Below are 10,249 nucleotides of genomic sequence, written 5' to 3'. Positions count from 1 at the left end.
AAGGGCCACGTCAGCCGGTCAAGAGGGTCAGAGGTCAATAGGACCTCCAATGAACCACTTATGAAAGATTTGGGACTGCGATGTGCATTTTCATAGATTTAGGACCCACTTGACATTTCTGCAAAAGAATTAGGACCGCGCATGTATTTTACTTTTTTTATGATTTTTTAGTCAAAGTAGAAAAGCTGCAAAAGCAAAAGCAAAAGCAAAAGGCCAAACAAACAGAGCTAACATAGTGTGCTCGAGAGCTGCGGTTCAGAGAACTAAAAAAACATATAACGGACAGAGAGGTAGAGCCACAGCTCGGAGAAGTAATTCAGACGAACCACCACCGCAGTTGCGCTCCACACCCGCCCTTGCCTACCCGCCGACGCACCGGGAAGAGAGAGGACACCATGAGAAAGAGACAGGGGAGAGGGCAGCAGAGACCTCGACCTGCGCCGCCGGCCCTTGGTTGGGCGGCGGAGATGAGACACGCGCGCTGGCTCCAATGGCGAGCGTCATGGAGGTGTTCGACAAAATGTCTTTAAGAGGCCAAGGCGTGTGCTACGCTGGAGTCGTGACTACGTGATCCTGGAGGTGGTGAAGTCACCCTTACCACGAAGGAAACAGAGGCCAATTAGGCGCTTCTTGCCCTATCATGAACTAATTCATTGCTTGTTTCTAATATTGATTGCTTATTCACATGTTGTATGATCTACCCATAATTATCCATTACCGTACAATTAGGCGTATATGCATCGTCATGGATGAATTGAATTTGATGGTTTGTTTACACGATGACGACGACAGGGTCTTATTGGACGATTTGGCTCCTCAAACAAGAGGACCACTACCGTACTCAAACACGCCTATGGCATCCTCAAACCATCCAGGTAGCAAGCAAATCATCACATTCTTCTTCCTGCAGTTGTTTCTTTTATTATACCAGCAAGAACAATAACCATAGCAGGCTCATTATCTCTCTCATGCACATCCTGAGCCAATATCAATTTATTACGTTACATCTAGTTAGGTATTTTTATACTGCAGATAGTCCCCAAGATCGGTTTTCAGTGTGTAGCAATCATCCTTCCTGCAAGAAAAGCAACTCGTTCGTTTTGTTGCTTTCCACTAAATGTAATCTCAAAAGGAAAAAAATACACAGTGGCTTCCCTCAATTTTATTTTATTTTTGAGATGTGGCTTTCCTCAAATATAAACTCAAAAAGAAAAAGGGAAATGCACAGGCTGGTCAACTGTACCTTTTGAAGCAAAGTAAGTATTCGACATGCATATTGTTTTCAGGATGACTCTTCTTCTTGGACCTCCTTCTTCAGGGAAGAGCACGCTTATGCGAGCCCTTACAGGGAAGCTTGAAAAAAGCCTCAAGGTTTTAACTCATCTTGTCAATTTTTTGCTTATGCATTATGATCACATCCATAAGATAAAAATAATCACCATCCTTTGGATACTTCAACACACCCAGGTATCTGGCAGCATCACATATTGTTGTCATACTTTTTCCGAGTTCTACCCTGAGAGGACCAGTGCGTATGTCAGTCAGTATGATCTCCACAATGCGGAGATGACTGTAAGAGAGACATTAGATTTCTCCAGGCGATGCTTGGGTATCGGTGCCAGATATGACATGCTTGCGGAGCTCACTGCAAGGGAGCGCGAGGCAGGCATAAATCCAGATCCCGAGATCGACGCTTACATGAAAGCTACTGCAGTGCAAGGACATGAGACTAATATTATAACCGATCTTACTCTCAAGGCGAGCTTTGACTATTCTATGAACTATATGGAGGTCTCTAGCAAAATATTGCACGCTGAGTCTAAAAAAAACCTCCCATTAGGTGCTTGGGCTTGACATTTGCGCCGATAACATCGTTGGTGATGAGATGACCAGAGGAATTTCTGGAGGGCAAAAGAAGCGTGTCACAACTGGTATGTACACACAACTACATAGAATAACCTCTCTGCACGTTGCACCGTGCCTATGTAATTCTGTACTCTGTACTCACTGCCACGGCAGTCCTTTGAGTAATATATTCAGGTGGAGGAGCCCCCCCCCCCCCCCCCCCCCGCGCGGTGATTCTCAAAAAAAAACCTCCACAGCCCAACTCATCGTGGAAACGAAAATCTCACTTAATTAATGTTATGCTAATATTCACTTCTGTTGATGGCAGGGGAGATGTTAACAGGACCTGCAAGGGCTTTGTTCATGGATGAAATTTCCACTGGTTTGGATAGCTCTAGCACGTTTCAGATTGTAAAATATGTAAGGCACTTGGTCCATGTGATGAATGACACTGTGATGATCTCCCTTCTACAACCACCGCCAGAGACCTACAACTTGTTTGATGACATAATTCTGCTATCAGAAGGATACATAGTGTACCATGGGCCAGGTGAGAACATCTTGGAATTTTTTGAATCCGCTGGTTTCCGGTGCCCGGAGAGGAAAGGAGTTGCTGACTTCCTTCAAGAGGTCACTTCCAAGAAAGACCAGCAACAATACTGGTATCTTGACCAGGAGCAGTATCATTACGTGCCAGTCCTAGAGTTTGCTGAACATTACAAGTCATTCCATGTGGGTCAACAGATGCTGGAGGAACTGAAGATTCCTTTTGAAAAATCCAAAACCCATCCTGCCGCATTGACCACGTCGAAGTATGGGCAATCCAGCTGGGAGTCATTCAAGGCAGTGATGTCGAGAGAACAACTATTGATGAAGCGCAACTCCTTCATCTACATCTTCAAGGTCAGCCAGTTGATCATCCTTGGGCTCATGGCCATGACTGTATTCCTCAGAACAGAGATGCCCCATGGACAGATTTCCGACGGTGCTAAATTCTTTGGAGCTCTGACATTCAGTTTAATCACCATTTTGTTTAATGGGTTTGCTGAGCTACAACTAACCATTAAAATCCTTCCTACGTTCTACAAACAAAGGGATTTCTTGTTCTTCCCCCCATGGACCTTTGGACTGGCAAACATCATCTTAAAAGTTCCTGTTTCATTTGTGGAGGCTGGGGTATGGGTTGTCCTCACGTACTATGTGATGGGCTTTGCACCTTCTGCAGGAAGGTATCCATCTGTATATAAATAATACTTGTCCTCATTCTATTCTCTGCATTTTAAAGTTTTTAATTGATAACTCCATTATTCATCTATCTACTCGCTATAGGTTCTTTCGCCAGCTTTTAGCTTTCTTCGTTACTCACCAAATGGCAATGGCTTTGTTCCGATTTCTTGGTGCTATTTTGAAATCAATGGTTGTTGCCAACACTTTTGGGATGTTTGTTCAACTTATTATTTTCATAGTTGGAGGATTTATCATCCCTAGAGGTAAGCATACTGTCATGATAAAATCATTCATATTTCGCTATCTAGGCATGATAAATCAGCTACCTGTGTCGCATTTGCATGGATCAAAGTGACCTTCTCCATCCCTGATTTTGATGTGGACAGGTGACATCAGACCATGGTGGATCTGGGCTTACTGGGCATCTCCTATGATGTATAGTCAGAATGCAATATCGGTCAATGAATTCCTTGCCAGTAGGTGGGCCACTGTAAGTTTTTCTCAGAACACTGTATTATTTTTCCTTTGATTTCTTTAAACTCGGATAGTGAGGATTTCATTATATCTTAGTGTGATGTAAAGGCAGCAACATCTCAACTAATGCGAGGCCTTTCATTTTTACTACAGCCAAACAATGATCCTACTATTGATGCACCAACGGTAGGAAAGGCTATTCTTAAATCCAGAGGATTGTTTACTGGAGACTGGGGCTTTTGGCTTTCCACAGGAGCCGTTATAGGATTCACTATTTTGTTCAACATCTTATACCTTCTGTCCCTAACATACTTGAACCGTGAGTATCATTATTTTCTGTTGGCTCAGATTATTGTTTGATGCCTTAGTGAGCAAGGTACTTACAGACTACATATGCTCTGTTTTCTTCCAGCTAGTAGTAGATCAAACACACTAGTTTCAGATGTGGAGAATGAGAATGACACAAACAAAGAGCAAACGGCGGAAGCCAGTGTGTCATCTATTATGCCATCTTCAATACCTATGGGTGAGGTCTTCTTTAAGTATCCATCTTAGACTATTGCAGCCTCTACAATATTCTCAAGTTTATGAAGTATTTATAAAGTCGATTGACGCCTTAATAACAATACTAATTAGTCACTATCTGCACTTGCAGTTTCTACAGGTGCTAAGGAAGCCACAAATAGGCCAGCTCAGTCACGAACTACCTTGCCCTTCCAGCCTCTTTCACTTTCCTTCAACCATATAAACTATTGGGTCGACATGCCTGCAGTAAGCCTACCTATCGTCCTCCTCACACATATCTTATTATGACATAAGTTCATTACTTGTATGGTAAACTTATCTGTTGATATGGACAAAAAAACTTAGTTCTAACATTAAAATGTGTCACCTTGTGTTTCAGGAAATGAAGGAACAAGGATTCACAGAAAGTCGTCTCCAGTTGCTCTCTGATATCAGTGGTGCATTTAGGCCAGGAGTTCTGACTGCACTAGTTGGTGTGAGTGGAGCTGGGAAGACCACTCTAATGGATGTCCTGGCAGGAAGGAAAACCAGTGGAGCTATTGAAGGAAGTATCACCCTTTCTGGTTACCCTAAAAAACAAGAAACTTTTGTCCGTGTTAGTGGCTATTGTGAACAGATTGATATCCATTCACCAAATGTTACAGTATATGAATCCATTCTCTACTCTGCCTGGCTGCGTCTTTCCTCAGATGTTGATGATGCTACGAGAAAGGTATATATTTCAAGCCACTTCATACTCAAGTAAACATGTGATGTTCTATATATTTGGAACTTCAAATTATATATTTTTGGTGACTGAAGAAATTAATCTTCACCCACATAGATGTTTGTGGAGGAAGTCATGACCCTTGTAGAACTTGATGTGCTGCGCAATGCTATGGTTGGTCTCCCTGGAGTTGACGGGTTATCGACTGAACAAAGAAAGAGACTGACAATTGCCGTGGAGCTGGTAGCAAATCCTTCAATTATATTTATGGATGAGCCAACTTCTGGTCTTGATGCTAGAGCCGCAGCAATTGTCATGCGGACAGTGAGAAATACAGTCAACACCGGGCGTACCGTGGTTTGCACAATCCATCAACCGAGCATCGATATATTTGAGTCTTTTGATGAGGTTCGCTCCTCCCTCCCTCCCCCCACCTCTCTCATGTATATATGTGTGTGGGTGCGTGCACGCATATATACGGAAAACCATCATACACATGGGAGTATGTACTCTGGTACTCCCTCTCCCTGTACACCATATAGATGAATCATGTGAGTTCATATACTTCATATTATCTGCATATATTTTATTATATTTAGGTAAAAAGGGTATATCGTAAAAACTAAGGTCTCTGATGATAGGCATATTAGAAAGTTATCTTAGAAAAGTTAATGAGGTATATTAAGAAGTATAATAGATACATGTAAGAGGTGTATTAAATATGAGAGTACATACCCCCAGGAGTACAGAAAATGAGTCATGTATAGGAAAATGATTATAGAATAAGCTATTCTACAACACCATCCTCTAAAAGGGCACACCCATTGCAAAATGTCCTCTGCCTTCCCATGCAAACCCAACGCTTCTCTGCTTCAGTGGGTGGTACCTCCATCTCTAGCCACCTCGCACCGGAGTTTGCCTCCCCTCGTCAGCCCCCGCCCACCCACCCATCAAATCATCATTGTCGCTGCCTCGCCATCGCTCACTTCCCATCAATGCACCTTGCTGCCTCCCACCACCATCTGCTGTTTGCCACCTCCCCACCATCTCACTTTCCTACTGCTAACTCGCCACTCCTCTAAAATAGTACTCCCTCCGTTCCTAAATATAAGTATTTTTAGAGATTCCAATATGGACTACATACGGAACAAAATGAGTGAATCTACACTCTAAACTATGTCTATATATATCTGTATGTAGTCCACATTGAAATATCTAAAAAGACTTATATTTAGGAACGGAGGGAGTAGCTCCCTTTCCACCATCACGGGCTACCCAACTCCCCTCAGCCATCACGTGCCGCCCTCTAAACACCCTGATTCTCGTCCTCTGGCACGACGTCGTCAAGAGGCTGCCGCCCGTGCTCCCCCCCCCCCTCTATCTCTTTCTTGGAATTTGCACATATTAGAGGTACACCCTTAGAATGTCCACAATTTAGTATATATGAAAATTAGTTGCACCATTAAAGCTGGCAAACTCGTGCTATATAACATAGAAGTCAGCTTGACTAAATTGCAACATTTTAAAGAAAAAGGTTCGAACTTAAAAGCTTTGTTCTATACCAAATGGTAGAAGTCCACTTTCCATAATTACTACAAAAAGAAAAAGTTCAGTGATAAACAAATCATAAACTTTTAAGTATACTTTGGAAAACCAAAAGTTCGCTATATGCACGACGCAAGTTCATGCTACAAAAAGGAAGTTCACTCTCCAAAAAGGTAAAATTAAATAGAAGTTCACCCTGTCAACTATGGAAGTACACTAGGTAAAACAACTGAAGAGAGGAGCTTACTCTGGCAACTAAAATGCAGATCACTGTACAATCAAAATAAAATGCAGAAGTTCACTATGAAAATCACATCAACTTTCAAAATCACTATATACTAAAAAAGAGGAAGAATTAGCCCTGTAAACTACTAAATATCAGTTCACTACAAAAAAAGGCAAAAGTTGATTCTGCAAAACCATATAAAAGAGGCAGTTCAGTATATAAAAATGATAAAAACAGAAGTTCACTCTTCGTAAAATGCGTCTGTTGACTATATTAAGAATATAGAGCTTCACTACTCACAATTCACTGTATTGAAAAACATAAAGTTCACTCTACAAGTACATCAAAATAAGTCATTATGAGAAGTGCACTTCTCATTACCATTGGTAATTCAGTCATGTACTCCAGGAAATCCAGCAGAGTAACTCGTCGCTGCAAGTCCGGCCGCCTAATCACTGGACCTAGAACCTCGAGAACCCATCATGGAAGTGTATTTGCACTTCCCCTGCTCCTCCAATGTAGACTTCTGCACCACCGTCCATCGGAAGCGGGCCACCTCGTGGCACCCGTATTCTTGCCTCTTGCACCGCCAGATACAGTCGAGCCGGGCGCCAGCCTCCCTCGCCACAAAATGTCGACGAATGGACCGTCATCCTCCCATGCTACCATCCCCCAACCTCCTGCCATGAAACCTCCCGTGCCTCCAGTACATCTCCAAAATAAATGGTAATAACTTCCTGTGGTAGAATAGAATACATATATAATTATATATACTTGCATCCCCCAGAGTTTTATTGATGTCATTATTTTCAGAATTGACGTTTGATATACAAATATTTACATTCATGTTGATTTACAACACAAAAATTGGAGCAAGAAATGCAAGATAACAATGTAAAATCACAGAAATTAATCGGTGTAGAATTACATTTTTTCCACTTTAGTGTCTGGTATACACTTTCTTATGTTCTTCATGACTTTTGACATAAGGTACAATTTAGGTGATGTAAAAATCAGAGGGTGTAGAATAAATATTCTTCAACCTGACTGTTGGTTAGCGATATTTATGTATATATTGTATATAATTTTTTTATAACTATGTTAGTTCTTGAAATGCAAATAACTCACAGCTGGTTCCTTTTCTAGCTTCTGCTTTTGAAAAGAGGAGGGCGGGTTATTTATGCTGGTGAACTTGGTCGTCACTGTGATAAACTAGTTGAATATTTCGAGGTGAGTTTTCTTTGCTTACATGTTTTAGTTCAGGGCAGCCAAGATTTTACTGATTCAATCGAGTTTGGAGGTAGCCAGTATTTTACTAGTTTTCAGTTGGACAGATAGCCTACTGACAAATACGATCAATGGGCTTAGAAAAGTCATTAAAGACCAAACATATATGCAAAAGTACGACTAACCCATGAGGCTGTCATTGCATTGCAGGAAATTCCAGGTGTGGCTAAGATCACAAAAGGATATAATCCTGCAACATGGATGCTGGAAGTTAGCTCCACTTTAGCTGAGGCTCACTTGAACATAGATTTTGCGGAAATTTATGCTAATTCCGTTCTTCATAGGTAAGTAGCCCCAGTCGTTGAACATAACCTTTGACCATTATTAACTAGTTATTGTTATTTCCACTAAAACAAATACATATGCTCTTGAAATAAAGCGCCAAAAGCCAGTTGTTTTCATTTATACTATCCACACGAGTTCACATTTGTTAAATATGGCCAGGAAAAACCAAGACCTTATTAAGGAATTGAGCGTTCCCCCTCCAGGCTATCAGGATCTCTCATTTCCTACAAAGTATTCTCAAAATTTCTACAATCAATGTGTTGCAAACTTCTGGAAGCAATACAAATCTTATTGGAAGAATCCACCCTACAATGCCATGCGCTATCTTATGACGTTGCTCGATGGTCTTGTATTTGGCACTGTGTTTTGGCAAAAAGGAACAAAAATGTATGATCCTATTTTCTTGCTATAGTCGAGGCTTGAGAAGATGATACATTAATTTAACTCTATGGAGGCACTAATATTTTCTCATCTGGTTAATTTTTGGCTAGAGAATCGCAACAAGACTTGTACAATCTACTTGGGGCCACTTATGCTGCTGTCTTCTTCCTTGGGGCTACCAATTGCTTCACCGTTCAGCCTGTTGTGTCAATCGAGAGAACAGTTTTCTATCGTGAAAAGGCGGCAGGGATGTACTCTCCATTATCCTATGCATTAGCTCAGGTAATTTCTTTATCAATTTGATACTCATTTTTATTGAAATTTAATAGTTTGGATGCACTGAGCTTGTTTCAGCTGAAGGTATGAGCACATTCTATTCCAAATATAAGGATTGCAAGTTCCAAAGTTGCTATGATTGTCACTTAGCTAAAACTTAAGGAACAATTAGAAACCCCAAATCAGGGAGGATGGAAAATTAGATTTTTTTAAGGAATTAACAGCGGCCTACTTATAACATTAATAAATTGATGATTTTAAGAAAGTAAAGGCGATGAAAGGTTTGATTTTGTTTGTGAACCATTTTAACCTTATATAGCTCCTCTTTGAAGTGGTCTGCTGAAAATTTGAGATATAAACAAGTTTTAGATCCATCCATTCTTAAAATTGTTCATTTTTTATTTGTGCAGGCATGCATGGAGGTCATCTACAACATCCTCCAAGGGATTTTATACACAATCCTCATCTATGTGATGATTGGATATGACTGGAAAGTTGACAAGTTCTTCTATTTCATGTTCTTCATTATTGCAAGCTTCAACTACTTCACATTGTTTGGCATGATGTTGGTGTCATTGACTCCGTCTGCGATGCTTGCAAGCATACTCGTATCCTTTGTACTCCCTCTCTGGAACCTGTTTGCTGGGTTCCTCGTTGTCAGAACGGTAAGCTAGCTAAGATTAACCGTGTTACGTGCCAATTAACCAAATTCGTTGATTAAGGATTGTTGTGATGGATGTATGGATGGTTGTTGTTTTTATTGTTGCAGGCGATACCGATTTGGTGGAGGTGGTACTACTGGGCCAACCCAGTGTCTTGGACCATCTATGGTGTTGTTGCATCGCAGTTTGGTGACCATGGCGGTTCTCTGCTAGTCCCCGGTGGGAGCCCTGTGGTGGTGAAGCAATTCTTGGAGGATAATTTGGGCGTGCGGCATGATTTCCTTGGCTATGTTGTCCTAGCCCACTTTGCCTATATCATTGTCATCTTCTTCGTCTTTGGCTATTCCATCAAGTTCTTAAACTTCTAAAAACGTTAGGCAGTGTGCAATCCGTCTTGCCGCAATAAAGTAATGTGTATGTATATATAGTACAAGCAGTAGGATTCACAGACTCTACATAAGCTCTATTGTTATGTAATCGAGAGTTGGTAGTGATATACCTGATTCTACTATTATAATATTAAGTAAATTAAATAAATATAGAAAAGTTCCTTTTGTCCCTCAGCGTTGTCAAAGTCTATGTCTGGTCATCAACTCTATGTTAGTTATCCCTGACCCTCAAGTCTCAAAACCATGAAATGTTGTTATTTTCTCACTGAAAGCTGATTTATCTTCGGTCTTCGTAATTCTAGCATGGGATTAGGATCATGCTCGTGTGTATGTCTGGCATCCGTTGGCGTGTGCATGAACCTTGTAATGGTTAGAGCATTAGTGACTGTATAAGTAAAAAAATTGAGGAATCACCGGGTGG

The 10,249-nt window shown here is 41.1% G+C and overlaps 1 protein-coding gene and 1 long non-coding RNA gene across 2 annotated transcripts; both read left to right on the top strand.

Moving 5' to 3' along the window:
• Positions 1–283: 283 nt before the first annotated feature.
• On the top strand, positions 284–1,641 carry LOC123151844 (uncharacterized). The gene is made up of 3 exons (XR_006475893.1): positions 284–875; positions 1,287–1,371; positions 1,468–1,641. It is a non-coding gene; the product is annotated as an uncharacterized lncRNA (long non-coding RNA).
• Positions 1,642–1,646: 5 nt separating this feature from the next.
• Positions 1,647–9,991, top strand: LOC123151843 (ABC transporter G family member 48). The gene is made up of 15 exons (XM_044571486.1): positions 1,647–1,931; positions 2,174–3,074; positions 3,175–3,335; positions 3,459–3,562; positions 3,700–3,865; positions 3,959–4,072; positions 4,202–4,317; positions 4,451–4,783; positions 4,895–5,185; positions 7,695–7,778; positions 7,986–8,119; positions 8,280–8,507; positions 8,612–8,783; positions 9,188–9,442; positions 9,547–9,991. Exons 1-15 carry the CDS (start codon positions 1,886–1,888, stop codon positions 9,805–9,807), a joined length of 3,366 nt encoding a protein of 1,121 aa, XP_044427421.1. The 5' UTR covers positions 1,647–1,885; the 3' UTR covers positions 9,808–9,991.
• The last annotated feature ends 258 nt before the right edge of the window (positions 9,992–10,249 follow it).

The sequence above is a fragment of the Triticum aestivum genome, chromosome 7A (assembly GCF_018294505.1).
Source record: "Triticum aestivum cultivar Chinese Spring chromosome 7A, IWGSC CS RefSeq v2.1, whole genome shotgun sequence".
Lineage (NCBI taxonomy): Eukaryota > Viridiplantae > Streptophyta > Magnoliopsida > Poales > Poaceae > Triticum > Triticum aestivum.
Note: the sequence above shows the minus strand (reverse complement) of the source record. Positions and strands in the feature narration are given on the sequence as shown.

What these genes read in the sequence shown, in the direction of transcription:
- LOC123151843 (XM_044571486.1), top strand. Translation starts at nt 1,886, where the DNA reads ATGACCAGAGGAATTTCTGGAGGGCAAAAGAAGCGTGTCACAACTG. An exon ending in AGGATTTATCATCCCTAGAG is followed by an intron (nt 3,336 to 3,458) that starts GTAAGCATACTG and finishes TGATGTGGACAG; the next exon opens with GTGACATCAGACCATGGTGG. An exon ending in TTGCCAGTAGGTGGGCCACT is followed by an intron (nt 3,563 to 3,699) that starts GTAAGTTTTTCT and finishes TTTTTACTACAG; the next exon opens with CCAAACAATGATCCTACTAT.